A 16,678-nucleotide genomic window follows, 5' to 3' on the forward strand; every position below is an offset into this window, starting at 1 on the left:
AAGTGATGTTCTCTAAAGATACGTAAAGACGACCTGAAGTTGTCGCTTTTTATATGAAACAAAGAAGGATTTGAATTACTGACCTTTAACCTCTAGTAAATTTAAAATTTATTCCAGTCAACAAAAAAAATGTAGAAAAACTGAAAGGATGTCGGAAATATATTGTAATTCTCCAATAACAAAAAAAATACTTGTAAAAATTATATTGGTGAAATTTTGAACATTTGTGACAATGTCCGTTTCAGAAAATAAAAAAAAAACAAAACAGTAGGACAACTGTGAGGCATGATTACAAGCCAGTGATTGAGGCTTGAATCGAAGTTGACACAGCATAAAATCCTTCAGGTGGTTCACCAACAGAGGGCGCGCGTATATAACGTATATGGACACGTCAGGAAAAAAACTTTAGGAAGCCCAAACAATGAAATTTGCACAATCGGTTTGATTAAAATCTTTTGCCTATGAGCAAGCAGCTCCAGAAAGGGGCACTCATCGCTAAGATGGCTGCCGCCATGATGAAGAGAAAGATGGATAAGAAGAAAAGAAGGTTAGCCGAATTAAGAGGTGAGTTTATCTTAACTTATGGTTAACCTTGCATGACCTGGCCGCTGGCGTCATTGTGTTCTCGGCAGTCCAACAAATCAGCCATATTTTAAAAAGTAATAAGATAAACTCGTCTTTCAAATCACCATTTCCTCAAAATTTTACCCCTTCCTGTTCATCTTGCTTTGAAATAATACACAATTCTATTTTCGTTGGGTTCACAATCACAGTAACGCATTTTATCCGTTACCTACTTTCTAGTTCCAGGAAATACCTGTCATTCTGGAGCTATATTTAGAAACTGATATTTTTACCATTTCTTTAACAATTGTAACACTGCAAAAAGTATATAATTTGGAAATAGCACCTGTTATATAACATTTTTTTTTTTTAACATTTCTAAATCAAAACAGTAGGAGAGATTGTGTTTGTATTGATCAGGTCTGTGTGACTTCCCTTTCTAGGAACCAATAAGTCCGATACTGCAAGGTGAAAGTATCACTAGCAAGCTGTAGCGATTATACTAGCGGTACGGGTCGCGATGTTGTTTTCGAATAAAATATATCGTAATACATTTCTATTTCTTAGTTTTTAGCTCTACTATTCAAAGAATAGTCTAGCTATTCTACTCACCCTGGCGTCCGCGTCACACCTTGGTTAAGTTTTTACATGCAAGTACGTACAGCCATCAATAAAAGGCATATAGCTTTGAAACTTATTTTTTCTTTTTCTAGGTCAATTACCAACCTCTCTGGGTCAAGTCCCATAACTCTGACATGTATTTTGAGCAAATTATGCCCCCTTTTGGACTTAGAAAATTTTGGTTAAAGTTTTACATGCAAGTTACTATATCCAAAACTATTGCAGATATTGATTTGAAACTTCACATGACATTTGTGTCTTCGGGTTATAAAACTAGTTGATAGCAGCAAGTCCCATAACTCTGACCTTCATTTTGGCCAAATTATGCCCCTTTTTGGACTTAGAAAATTCTGGTTAAAGTTTTGCGTGCAAGTACATACAGCTATTTCTAAAAGGCATATAGATTTGTAGTTTATTTTTTCTTTTTCTAGATCAATTACCAACCTCACTGGGTCAAGTCCCATAACTCTTACATGTATTTTGAGCAAATTATGCCCCCTTTTAGACTTAGAAAATTTTGGTTAAAGTTTTACATGCAAGTTACTATCTCCAAAACTAATGCAGATATTGATTTGAAACTTCACATGTGTCTTCGGGGTTATAAAACTAGTTGATAGCATCAAGTCCCATAACTCTGACTTTCATTTTTGCCAAATTATGCCCCCTTTTGGACTTAGCAAATTCTGGTTAAAGTTTTGCGTGCAAGTACATATCAGAGCTCCAGATAAGCTGCGTATTTGCGCAATTAAAATTGCAGAAAACGCAATTAAATTCATACAGTGTGCGTACTGAAACGCAATTAAAATTCCTAATACCCAATTCGTAAAAAATAGCTTGCGTATCGCATTTTCCTTATAACTAGAACGGGTACGAGACTTTAACGCTAGATTTGACTGACTGGTTATACGTTACTGCAGAACAGGTTGCAATTTATCGGAAAAATAACAGGACCATTCAGTCGGCTGATTGGTGTTATTTGGACGCTTTGTAAACAATTTTTTTACGCCGATAAAATGTAAAGAGGTTGCAGGAAAAAACATTGTTGCAGCACAAACAAACAAATTAGTGGGATAATTTGCTGTTCAACAATGACAGTTATCTGTTTGTGACGATGTGGTGTCACCAATACTGGATGACATCTAAAATTGGTTGCAAAATATGTTTGCCTTGTAAAATAAAGTCATTATTATTATTATTATTATTATTATTATTATAAAACAGTATTGATTAGTGTGAAAAGAGGTAACATATGTATGGCTAAAAACTTCCCCTTTTTGTCTTTAACCTACGAAAAATTCCCCTTCCTGAGGGTATGGGCACCTGTCCCCAAAAGTTGTCTAGTGCCCTGAAATAATACATACTATGGTCATAAAATTCAGACTTTTGACAAGAAAGTACAAAAACCAGAATTAAAAAAACAATGAAAAAGCGACAGCAATTTAAATACATTGAGTAAAACGATTTTTGGCAAACAGATTTCTGAGCTATCTCTCTCAATAAAAAGTGAATAATTTTACTCCCGAACCATTTTCGGTACATATTTTATTTCCAAAATAATTAATGCATTATATATTTTACAGCTATCTCACGTCTACTCGGTTTGCTTCTTAATATTACATAATATTAGTTAAAATGTAAATATTTTACAATGAAAGTGCTTTCATGACGAAATGGTCAAATTTACTGCAAAATCAGCTTGTTGGTAAATATCATCACGACCACAAATTAAGAATGAATTGGCAAACTTAAAGTTCTCTGTAAAGTTAAATCATATCTACATCGCCTACCGTTCCCCGATTTTTGATATTCGATACACTGCTTGTAAAAATGCCAAAAATATGATGACACTCACCTTAGTTTGTTGATGTTCTTTTATCACGACGTGCACTACCGCGGAAGTTGCGACAGAGCAGTTTACTGTATACCACTTAAAGAGGTAGCTCTGTAGTAGGCGTGCAGTGGCAAAGATAAAAAAAAATGCAACTTAATTTACAAATTTAAAATAGATGACTTTTGCAATAATGTTCAATCAGGTATAATTATTCTATCCAAAACTTCCTGCAGAATTCATATTAGTTAGGAATGCAGTTATTGTCTTATCTTATTTACACAATAAATATGTATTTCTCAGAGTTCTGTTGCATTGTAACTACGATATTTTCAATACGATAAATGTTACTTTCTATAAAAAAAAGCCTTTCATTTCAGTCTAATGTTAGCACTGGACATGCATTAGCGCATGCCCAATCCCACTAATAGCGCGAAAATTTAGTACTCCGCTAATATTAATACACTACGGTAACCAGTCTGTTGTCTAGCGTTAAAATCTCATACCCGTTCTGTAATACAGAAAATGCTATGCGTAAGTGATTTTTGAGTCGGCTAAAGGCTGAAAGCCTTTTGACGAGTCCTTGCTATCCAACGATTCTCTAAATGGACCGAATAACATGTGAAGGGATGAAGTTCCATTAGATTTCTCAAATTTCAAACAGTTCACTGCATGAATGAAGTTAAGTTGTGTCAATTCCCTTTGCTATGACCAATATACGATGTAATCTGTCATATTTATGACTTGTAATTGTGCAATTCTCAAATGTAACTCATTAAGCATAAATGTGCATTTTAAGAATTGCGCAGGCTTACAAAGCTTGGGTAACATCCAGCGAAAGACAAAAAATAGTTCCAGCAGGGCTCCAGATAAGATGCGTATTAGCGTAAATTACGTATAGAAATAATGCAAATACGCATGTCTAATAATTTCTATGTATATAAAAACGTATATAAAATTACAGAAACGCACACAATGCTTTTTTAAAAACAAAATCTGAATCGTCTGGATGCATTAGGTAACATAGCCGATCAGCCTTAATTCTCCCACATTGAACGTAAACCCGCATCGTATGATTTCTATAAACTTTGCGTGGGTTGAATTTTGCAGTTAGTAAACGGATAAATTAACGGAAGAAGAAGCTGTTACTGGTTTGTTTAGTTACTACTGATATTAAAAATGATTTTAATTCTTATTTTTCGAGAAATAAACAAATCGGCGGAACATTAAATTGTATTTTCTTGTAATTTTTGAAATCGAAAGTAGTTTGTCTATGTTTGGCGAAACGAAACAACTTTTTTATGAAAAGATTTAAATAAGAGGTAATTTAACCGTAAACTTCAATGTCAGATACTGCCAATTGCTGCTAAATGTATTGGTATCATCATAATTTGTAAAATATATTGTTCAAACTGGAGAAAAAAAGTGTAATCGTATCCGGATATAATATTTTGGGTAAATATCGAGCTGTGTTATGAAATTTTAAGAAAAAAACTAAAAACAAACTGAAACTGGTAGACTATACTGTCAGTACATCAATCATTAGCCGACTCAGGCCATTCAGGCCTTTGATTAATAAATTGGGTATTAGAAATTTCAATTGCATTTCAGTACGCACACTGTATGAATTCAGTTGGGTTTACTTTAATCGGTGAATATGCAAATACTCTGCCTATCTGGAGCTCTGAATTACACTTTATATTTATATTTGTGTATCTTTGTTATTCCTAACACTGTTTACACAGACTTAAGCCAACAGCAGCAATATTAACAATATTAAATCCAATATCTTCATCTACATAGAGTCTTTAAACACTCCAGTGTCAGCCTCATCTTCCTCAGATGTGTCCAATTTTCACTGTCCAGCATCGAAATAGTCTAGCGTGTTGTCTCCTGTGACACCTTTTGTTTTTTCCTTTCCATATACTCATATTGCAACGAATCTACCTCCGAACTTAGCACAGGACCAATTTTTGAAGGACAAAACAAATTCTGGAAGTTCGCTTAAATTGCTGTACTATATTTTTCTCATTTTCTGCAAATAACCAGGGTTTTCTGTTTAAATACTAATACACATAGTTGGCATCTTCCCCTCATAAATTTTCTCCCAAAAAAATCAATCTTCCCCAGTCTATCTCCACTTGGTAATGTTTCAGGGATTGAATTTAGTTGTCGCTAACTCGCGAAATTCGAGTAAGAATCAAAAAAAGGAGAGTAGGAAATCGTGGCACTTTAATATTTTCGCTATCACGTTTAAAAATCGACAATGAATTTGCTCAAACTGTCCTTTGCTCTTTAAAATATCCTTTGGGGTAAGTTAGCTTCTAGACAATATTTGTTTTAGTTTGGTCAGTGATTTGCAACTGCAAAAATGGAATGGAAAATTACAAGTTTCTTTTGGCAAAAGTACCAGGGAGACCTAAAATGCTAGCAACTCCACAGGCAGTGACAGTAACCTGAAATAACTTAAAATTCCGAATCCAGCCAAAGGTCCAAAGAAACATGGAGTACTTTGGTTTGTACTTTCGAAACCAGAAAGTCCCAGCCTGTTTAAACCATGGAAAAGTTTGAAACCGAGCTGAACATTTACTTTTATATGAAACAAAACAACAACAGACTACTTAATAAATTCAGCACGTAAAACAGCCTTTTAATAATTGCAAGTGGGACCCACCGTGTTGCTAGTGGAAAAAATGGCACTAGCAAAAAATTGCTAGTGGGAAATCAGTTAAAATTGATCCCTGAAAAAGGATTACTTAAAATATGAATTGCTTTAAAAAATCAAATGACTATTTGTCATTGTCATATTGTCATTGACTAATTTACAGTGTAAAAGTAGTATTATAATTACATGATGTATATAATATTGTAAATTTTCCCCAGATTTGCTTCTTTCACGTGATTTTTCCCCCATTTGACCAGCGTGCAATGTTTTTACCAATAATAGCGGGAAAATGTAATATCCAAAATAGCGTATAAGTAATAAAGCAACACCCCATACTATTAGTTTAAGTTAAAATACATAATAAAATGTACCATTTAGAATATTGAATGTCGCTTTTTATGCCCCCAGCATCTACTGATGCGGGAGGCATTATAGTGATTTGTTCTGTCCATCCGTTTGTTCATTCATTTGTCCGTACGTACGAGGTTAACCAAATGGGACCGTTCGTCTAGCATCAATACCCCTTACTAGAATGACTTGTTACTAATGCAGATGTAACCTGTGACCATTCCTCATCTTCAGACATCACCTGATCTCAGTTTGACTTTGACCTCATTTTGGACTTAGGTTTGCTTTATATGAGCCATCTCTCGGTTAACCAGATGGCACCGTTTCGTCTAGCATCAATACCCCTTACTAGAATGACTTGTTACTAATGCAGATGTAACCTGTGACCATTCCTCATCTTGAGACATCACCTGATCTCAGTTTGACTTTGACCTCATTTTGGACTTAGGTTTGCTTTATATGGGCCATCTCTCGGTTAACCAGATGGCACCATTACGTCTAGCATCAATACCCCTTACTAGAATGACTTGATACTAATGCAGATGTAGCCTGTGACCATTCCTCATTTTCAGACATCACCTGAACTCAGTTTTACATTGACCTTGACCTCATTTTGGACTAAGCTTGCTTTATATGGGCCATTTCTTGGTGTCCATATGGGACCGTTACGTCTAGCATCAATACCCCTTACTAGAATGAATTGATACTAATACAGATGAAAACTATAACCATTCCTCATCTTCAAATATCACTTCACCTCAGTTTGACCTTGACCTTATCTTGGACTTTGGTGCAAAATCTATTGACAAGGATGGCACTGGGGGCATCAAGTGTTTATTGAACACAGCTTCTTGTTATATATATTTCAGACCAGCAGGAGAATAGGTCTTTACAGGCAGTAGTGCCATACCCATACCCTACCTCTGTAACCTTTAATTGAAGAAAATGACATGCCCCTGCAAAAATGCACATTTTCACCTTGTGACACACCTAGCTCAAAAAGTATTTGATATAAATTGATGAAACCTTGCATGAGTCTTAATCATGGTATGAACTTGCGCACCTTCTATTTTTCGTCTGGCTCTGCCCCCCTATTTTTAGAGTTATGGCCCCTGAAATAGTAAAAAATGCACATTTTCACCTTGTGACATGCCTAGCACAAAAAGTATTTGATATAAATTGATGAAACCTTGTTTATCATGATATATACTTGCCCACCTCCTATTTTTTTTTTATCTGGGTCCGCCCCCTATTTCCAGAGTTACGGCCCCTGAAATAGTAAAAATATGCTCATTTTCACCTAAGTATTTAATGTAAATTCATGAAACCTTGTTTGAGTCTTTATCTTAATGTGACCTTGCACACTTGGCATTCTTCTTGAGAATTTTAGTGTTTTATTACAGAGTTATGGCCCTTGAAATAGCTAAAATAGTGGATTTTTTATTTGTGATGCTCATAGCTCAAAAAGTATATGGTATAGAATAATGAATCCATTTCATATTTTTTTTTTTTGGAGGCTATACCCTATTAAGACTGCAAGCATTTGAACAATGTTGGGCGGTTAAAACCGCCCCCGGTTTTAACCAGCGGTTTTAACCGGTTAAAACCGCCCCGGTCAATACTCCCTGAAGTGGTCAATACCGGTCAATACTGGTCGATTGGTCAATACTGGTTAATTAGTCAATACTGACTGTTAAGATATTTTGCAGAGTTTATGAACAATTTAAATAGTGACTGTTAAGAGCATTTGGGGCTTGATGAAGGTGTTTGCATGCATTATATTTAGTTCAAGCAACCAAATTAATACTCCCAAATTAGTCAGAAGTGGTCAGTTTGTCAGCACTGGTTGATACTGGTCATTAAACTGCTAATTTAACTGAACTTCATTAAATTTTGTAGAAAGTATTTCATAAACTGTAGCAGTTAAGTGTTTGATTCACAAGTGATAAATCTAATTATTTTTACTGGTATTTAATTCAATGAAAAATTGCTGCCTACAACTGGACCCTTTCATTGAAGTGGTTTAATTGTGTTTTGATAGCAAGTGTCACATTGCCTAACTGACACCATGTCTAACAATATACAACAGATTATATGTTGCAGGCCTATCTAGTCATTAATTAGCTGTCATGATCAATAATCCCACTGTATTAATGAGGTGCTTGAACATGGTAACTTTATCTAAAAAATATTAGTTATGCAATCAAAGTATTCAAATGACCAGTATTGACCACTATATGTGTTGATCAGGGATACTGTGTAGGGCCAAAATTTGAATTGACCAGAACTGTCCATTTCAATGAGTGTAATTTATAGTAATAATTTTTTTAATTAATTCAAAATAAAGGCTATACTTTAAGGTGTTAAAAGCATTTAATAAACTAGTATTAACCACTGACCAGTCTAAGTATATTGTCCAGAACTGAAAGTATTGAATCGACCAGTATTGACCGGTTTTAACCAGTATTGACCGCTGGCCCGGTCAATACTCATATTGACCGGCTTTTTGCCAACATTGCATTTGAATGATTTCCCCTTATTTGTGTTATACTTAGGTTATTTTTAAGGTTAAAGTTTTTCGGCAACCTTTGTTTTTCTGTCATGACTTTGTTACTATTGCTTACAGTATATCTTACTGTAACTTCACATAAACATTGTCCAGTATACAAACAATGTATGTGTAGAAGCTGAGCCCATTTTACCCAAGGTCAAGGTCACCATGCTGTTATACTTAGGTTATTTTTAGTTAAAGTTTTTCGGCAACCTTTGTTTTTCTGTCATATCTTTGTTACTATTGCTTATATCTTACTGTAACTTCACATAAACATTGTCCAGGATACAAACATTAGTATTGTAGAGGCTGAGGTCATTATACCCAAGGTCAAGGTCACCAATGTGTTATACTTAGATTATTTTTAAGGTTAAAGTTTTTTTGGCAACCTTTGTTTTTCTGTCATATCTTTGTTACTTTTGCTTATATCATACTGTAAGTTCACATAAACATTGTCCAGCATACAAGCAAAGTATGTGCAGGGGCTGGGCCCATTATACCCAAGGTCAAGGTCACCAAGAAGTTACATTTTGAATTATTGTCCTGTTAAATTTTTTCAAGAGCTTCGTTTCTAGACATATCTTTGTTACTTTAAAAGATAATGACTTGAAATTAAAAGTATTTGTTTTTAATCATTTGCATGTGTGGCTACATACCCAGTAACTCTAATTGTGTTTTTGACAGAATTATGCCCCGCCCCTTTTGTACTTAAACTTTTTTGCAATCTTCGCTTTCTAGATATAATTTTAATGCAATATATGATAAAGACCTGAAACTTAAAATGTATCTTTAACATCATCATCATCATCTGCATGTGTGGAAACAATCCCCATAACTGATTTGTATTTTTGACCGAATTATGCCCCTTTTATACTTACGTTTTTTACAAACTTCGTTTTCTAGACATAACTTTGGTACTATGTAAGATAATGACTTGAAACTCAAAATATATCTTTATCATCATCATTTGCATGTGTTGTAACAATCCTAATTAGTCAAATTTGTGTATTTGAAGGAATTATGCCCGTTGGTGTATCTTCCTTTTGAAGTAGAAGTCTCTTATTCAGACATAGATTCATTTTACTGTCAAATCCCGGAAAAGTGGAGCGCGCTGTCTTACGGACAGCTCTTGTTCCCCATTTGACCAGTGCGCAAGGACTTCCCCAAATCCTAAAAAAAATCCCTGATGACTTATGATATCAAAAATATCTGATATCCATTAAAGAATTAAGGATATGACAAAATAGCAAATAAGTAATAAAGCAACACCCCATACTAAGTTAAATGTATCATTTAGAATATTGAATGTCGCTTTTTATATATATTTCAGACATGCAGGAGGACTTAGTAAGTTTCTACAGGCAACAGTGCTATACCCTACCTCTGTCACCTTTAATGGAAGAAAATGACACACCTATCCTCGAATTCTACGTCAAACCAGATATAAATTCTGTGGAAACTGTGAGATTGTGGGGAGGTGGCAAAGAAGTTAGATCAAAGGTTACATCATTGCATGATGTGTTTTACAAGGAAAATGAACTGTGTCGTGAAATTTACCTTATTGCAGATTCGGGATTTGGGAAAACAGCATTTAGTAAACGGCTCGTTTTGGCATGGTGTCAAGCCAAAAAACATATCCAAGATGAGGAAGAATACTTTGATGAGGAAGCTATTGCAACCATGTCAGAGTTTGATCTTGTGTTCTTTCTGTCATTACATGATTGTTCATTGAAACAATATGACATTGATGACATGATCTTAAAACAAATAATTCAAGCGCTAGCACACACGTCTCTTACAATGAATGAGCTTGAAAACCTTCTTTCTCGGGTCAAATACCTTGTGATTCTGGATGGTTTGGACGAGTGGACACACCCATTGCCTGTCAATAAACAAGGTCACAGTGATATTCCACACAGGAAAGCTAGGGAATGTACAATCCTCACAACAAGTAGACCATGGAAGTTTGGTATTAGTAAGATACGTTCAAGTGAAATAGAGCGAAAGTTGGAACTTGTCGGACTTTGTAAAGAATCTGCTAAAAGTTTGAAGAAGAGTGTGATCTCACTATTGTGTGGTAAAACTGACGTAGAAAAAAATGTTCATGACTTTGATCTCGCTGTCAGTGATAGAGGCATTTCAGATTGGGAAACTACTCCGCTCCTACTGACGTATCTTCTCTGCTTATGGTGTGATGTTAAAGATCTAGGAAGATCTAGAACTGAGTTATATTGTCAAATTGTAGAACTGCTTCTAAAACACACGTTTGGAAAGTACCCTGAAATGCAACAGTCACACGAGCACTCCCCGAGTTATATCCCGCAATGCTTCAGTAAACATGAACATTGTACTAAATACAGCATATATCTGAAAGATTTGGCACAATTGGCATTTGGAACTTTATTCAGTGAAACAAAGGAAAGCACACTTGTTTTCCTCAAGTCAGTTGCTGATAAGTATCTGTCAAAAGATTCTTTGAAATTGAGTCTTCACTTGGGACTATTAACGCAAAGTACAGAAAAGACATTAACCAAACAAACTTCCAAAGTTTCTTTTGCTCACAAAACAGTGCAGGAATTTTTTTGCGCATTGTATATTTGCTGTCAAAATGAAAGTGATGTCAAAAACATTGTTCAAAAATACTGCAAAAGTTTGCAAAGTATTCTGGACATGTCGACAGTATTCGCTTTTATCAGTGGAATGAACGCAGATATCATTTCTTCAATATCACACCAGTTCATGTCTGTGATAAGGGAAGATGAGATAACGAGCGAATACAGGTCTACAACTGATCGTGACTGTGAACCTCTGAAAGACATACAAGACATGTACATTTCTTGTTTAAAAGAAAACACGAGCAGTAAGGAACTCAAACTTTTCTGCCAAGATTTTTTCGTTAGCTATGATTGTCAAGAAGAAAAATACTTCCCATATTTAACACGGCTCGTAAAAAACAACCAAAACAACATGGAGTCAGTAAATATTGACACAGAAGATGGTCATAGTCTACATGAAATTATTAATAATTCATTTGCAGTCAACGAACTCTTCAGCATCAATAAAATATTCTACTGCAGTGAAGATGAAAACACGCACCTTCCTGTACTGTTATACAGGTCACCGAAATGTGTCACAGTTATGTCGTCAGGTACTTGGAGCCGTGAAATACCAGAAACATTACAGAATAATTCTCTGTTACAAGCAATTCATATCTGTAATTGTGAGATGAGTCATGATGTACTGAATGACTTCCTGAATTACATTATGAACCGAAAAACAATGACAGAGATTAGATTGGAGCTCGTATTGTGTACCGAGCACGATGATTCGTGTACTTTCAATTTGGATTTTTGTCATCATTCAGATCTACGGAAATTAGAATTGTGCATGATACCTAAAGTGTCACAATTGACAGTTAATAGCCAAGTGAAAAAAGTGAAGTTGTTTGGGAATATCAATCTAGATGAAAGGTCCCTGCCTCCTGAAATGGTAAATATTGAACTTGTTGAGTTGTGGGATGTAAACATCTCCGCTTCAGCATTCCGTCTTCTCGTTAAGGCAGTGGAGAAACTTTCACACAAAGTGACAGTAAAAATAAACTGTTGTAATATAGCACCGAGAACAGAGTTTGAAGATGTTAAACAATATATACGCTTATCTCAGAATTTCCGAGTCGTGGAGAATGAACGTCGGAGGTTTGAGTTTGAAACAAAAGTTGAAAGTTAAGTTACTAAATAAACTCGGACTGATAGTGTAAATATTTTATTAACGCTTTTCATTATACCCCCACCACACGTTTGGGGAGTGGGCTATATAGGAGTCAGTTTTGTCGCGTCCCGTCAGTCGCAAAATCTATTATCTCAGTTATTACTAAATGGATTTGATTCAAACTTAAAATAGTTGTTCCACCTCATCACCCACATCATGTGACATAAGGTGCTTAACTCTGACATCAATTTTTAGCTCACCTGAGCAATGCTCAAAAAATAACTCAGTCTTAATTAACGATCATGATTTTCTTTTATTTCAACCATTATTAAGTCACCAAAAAATGTGTTTATAACATATAAAATAGACAAATATTTTGTTAATTAGCGTACATTGAATAAGCACGAAAAAATACAGTCATGTAATTTCATCAATAATAATTACGGATATAATCACACAAGATTTGTTTTCAAACAGTTACCGGTATTCTACGTACGTTTTGCTCAGTCATTAAAATCCTTCGAACTCACTATCGGAATCACTGTCATCTGCCAATAATGAAAGTAGATCGGCCTGTGAAATCTGGGGGGTCATAGGGATCAAGACCCTCATTGTCATCTCCTTTGGAAATCTGAACATCATTATGAAAGTTAGCACTTTCACCACTAATAAACTCATCAAACAAAGCATCATCTTGACTTCCGTCCAACGAATTGGATATACCACACTTGAGAAATGATCTGATCACCATTTCATCACTTATACCGTCCCATGCATTTAAAATCCACGTGCACACAGTCACTAAGTCCGGCCGCTTTCTGTTTCCATGCTTAGTGAACTCATGCGGTCCATCTACCATCCACTGATTCCATTGGTGACGCATATTTACTTTGAATGGCTTATTTAGTGACACATCAAGCGGCTGTAAAACTGACGTTCCAGCAGGAATCACTGCGGTGCGCGTTTTTTTCTCACTTAAATCCTTTTTTACAGTCTCTAACAAATGCACTCTGAACTGATCCCACACCAGTAATGATTTTTTACTTAATCCACCTGGACGCGAAAACCACACTTTATCTAACCACTCGCGTAACACCTTTTCATCGACCCATCCGTTTTGTTGCGCAAACACTAGAATTCCTGGGGGAAACTTTTCCTTAGGAACAGTTTTCCTTTTTAACACCACCGCCGGTTTCAACTTAGTCCCATCAGCCATACATGCAAGAATGACAGTGAAATGAGTCTTTTCATGTCCGGTAGTTTTAATTGATTGGTAGGTCAGTAGGTCTAAAAATAGAAAAACCTTGTGACATCTCTAGAGGCCATATTTTTGAATGGATCTTCATGAAAATTGGTCAGAATGTTCATCTTGATGATATCTAGGTCAGGTTCGAAAGTGGGTCACGTGCCTTCAAAAAGTAGGTCAGTAGGTCAAATAATGAAAAAACGTTTTGACCTCTCTAGAGGCCATATTTTTCATGGGATCTGTATAAAAGTTGGTCTGAATGTTTATCAACTGGGTCATGTGGGAAGAGGTGAGCGATTCAGGACCATCATGGTCCTCTTGTTTAAACTTTTGTTCTGAGTTTCTTCCCCATAAATTCCAGGAATAAGTCTATTTTTAGATTTTCAATATTTTAGGTATTTTTCTAACATTTTAGCTCACCTGAGCACAAAGTGCTCAAAGGTGAGCTTTAGTGATCACCGTGTCCGACGGCCGTCGTCGTCTGTCCGACCAGCGTCAACAATTTGACTGTTAACACTCTAGAAGTCACATTTTTGGCCCAATCTTAATGAAACTGTCAGAATGTTACCCTCAATAAAATCTTAGACGAGTTCGATATTGGGTCATCTTGGGTCAAAAACTAGGTCACCAGGTCAAATCAAAGGAAAAGCTTGTTAACACTCTAGAGGTCACAGTTTGGCCCAGTCTTAATGAAACTTGGTCAGAATGTTTTACTTAATAAAGTCTTGGACGAATTTGATATTGGGTCATCTGGGGTCAAAAACTAGGTCACCAGGTCAAATCAAAGGTAAAGCTTGTTAACAGTGTAGAAGCCGCATTTATGACTATATCTTCATGAAACTTGGTCAGAATGTTAATATTGATGATCTTAAGGTCCAGTTCCAATCTGGGTCATGTAGGATCAAAAACAAGGTCACCTGGTCAAATCAAAGGAAAAGCTAGTTAACACTGTAGAGGCCACATTTATGACCATATCTTAATGAAAGTTGGTCAGAATGTTAATCTTTGATCTTTAGGTCAGATTTAAATCTGGGTCAGCTGGGGTCAAAAACTAGGTCACTAGGTCAAATCAAAATGAAAATCTTGTTAACACTGTAGAGGCCTTATTTCTGACTGTATCTTCATGAAACTTAGTCAGAATGTTAAACTTGATGATCTTTAGGTCAAGTTCGAATCTGGGTCATGTTGGGTCAAAAATTAGGTCACGAGGTCAAATCAAAGGAAAAGCTTGTTGACACTCTAGAGGCCACATTTATGACTATCTTCATGAAACTTAGTCAGAATGTTAAACTTGATGATCTTTAGGTCAAGTTCGAATCTGGGTCATCTTGGGTCAAAAACTAGGTCACAGGGTCATATCAAAGGAAAAGCTAGTTAACACTTTGGAGGCCACATTTATGACCATATCTTAATGAAACTTTGTCAGAATGTTAATCTTGATGATCTTAGGTCAATAGGTCAGGTGAGCGATACAGGGCCTTCATGGCCCTCTTGTGTATTATAATTCCTATGTAAAAAGTAAATACATTTTTCCGTGGTAACATGGGTCGGTAAGACACTTTTTTGTATTCACTTTTAGTGTATCTCTAATATAAGAGATTTTTTATATTTACTAGTATTACTATACTAGTATTATACTAGTATTACTTATATGTGGAAGCCCATGATGAAGTACTCCAAAGACGAGTAAAATTCTTTTTAAGTATTAAGCTTTTTTTGACATTTTCATCCCCTTAATGCAAAAAGGTACCATGAGCATATGAATAAAGAAGGCATTTGGTACCTTTTTGCATTAAGGGGACGTTTTTATATTATTCTAAGTATTTTTAAGATTTATGGTTGCCATTCTTCTGTGACAAGACCATATGGTGGGGGGTATGAGTCACTCCTGTGACAGTTCTAGTTAAATATATATTACATAAAAACAAAACACTGTGACATACGACATAATGTTACAATGCAAGAAAAGGAGAGTACAGGCTGTATGATAAACATGACACAATTACTGTTAGCTTACAAATATTGCATTTACATGTAGGTGTGTTTAGGAAGATAATAATTTCCTTTCTCAAATATATCTAATTTACAGATTTGATACACTGTGGTAGTTATATTGTTTCCAGTGACACATGATTTGCTCATCTTAGAGCAAAATACACTCAAAAGTGAGCTATTATGATCGCCCTGTGTCTATGTCTGTGGCCAACAACTTTGGCACAATTAAAAAAAGAAAGACTTGTGTCAGAAGGTTACCCTTAATCTGGGACAAGATTTTACCTTTGTCATATAAATCATAAAAATAAGAATAGTCAATTAGTAGGAAACATTGTTGAATCCCCGAACTGCAGACGGATAGCTCGGTGGTTTGCACACTGGCCTTCCAATCCAGAGGTCTGGGGTTCGATGCCCAGCAGCTACTCTGGAATTTTCAGAAACGCTTTTCAGTGTTTCCACCCAACTAGAGGTGTACTGGTCGGGAACCCAGGCAATCCTTGCGTGTATCTGTGCTATACACTGGGCATGTTAAAGAACCAGGCTGTCTATTCGCAACGAGCTAGGCTAAGTTAGACGGACAAGCCTGTATCTGATTTCTGATCTCTCTGTCATGGGGGCATTGTCTCACTCTGTCCCTCTGGTCAGATCGCTCTGTGTCTGTACTAGTAGAGGATGAATTATGCGCCCTGTGTGGCTGCATTTGAACTATGTAAAGCGTCTTTGAACGTGAAATTGATCATGAAAAGGGCGCTATATAAATCTGGTATAATAATAATAATAATAGAGTCTATTCATCTTCAGCCGACATATGTGCATTTTATTAGGTGAGCTTTTGTGATCGCCCTGTGTCCGTCGTCGTACGTCCGTTGTCATTTTGGTGGAAAAAATCGCGTTAAATAATGATGAAATCATTCAAAGAGACTACCTAAAATCATATGTTTTTAATATGCATATTAAAATCTTTGTCACTTTAGCATTCATTGTTTTATGCTTTGTAATGACTGATACACAAAGATACATGCATGTGTTAATTAGCAAAATTACAAATGTATGTATTGTTTCATTGGTCAATTATGTTAACAAACTTACTTTCAAGAGCAATCTATAGAATTCTCAATATTAACTTTGAACTGAATTACCTCACATAATATA

The 16,678-nt window shown here is 35.6% G+C and overlaps 1 protein-coding gene across 2 annotated transcripts; it reads left to right on the top strand.

Annotated features, from left to right (window-relative positions):
* Nucleotides 1-365: 365 nt before the first annotated feature.
* LOC123546711 (uncharacterized) lies at nucleotides 366-16,309 on the top strand. 2 transcript variants are annotated; one of them, XM_053551025.1, is made up of 2 exons: nucleotides 366-564; nucleotides 9,908-16,309. In XM_053551025.1, exons 1-2 carry the CDS (start codon nucleotides 462-464, stop codon nucleotides 12,301-12,303), a joined length of 2,499 nt encoding a protein of 832 aa, XP_053407000.1. In that variant the 5' UTR covers nucleotides 366-461; the 3' UTR covers nucleotides 12,304-16,309. The 2 variants fall into 2 exon arrangements, with proteins under 2 accessions (XP_053407000.1, XP_053407001.1); XM_053551026.1 differs by having other exon boundaries at nucleotides 366-547.
* The last annotated feature ends 369 nt before the right edge of the window (nucleotides 16,310-16,678 follow it).

This window comes from Mercenaria mercenaria, chromosome 9, assembly GCF_021730395.1.
Source record: "Mercenaria mercenaria strain notata chromosome 9, MADL_Memer_1, whole genome shotgun sequence".
Lineage (NCBI taxonomy): Eukaryota > Metazoa > Mollusca > Bivalvia > Venerida > Veneridae > Mercenaria > Mercenaria mercenaria.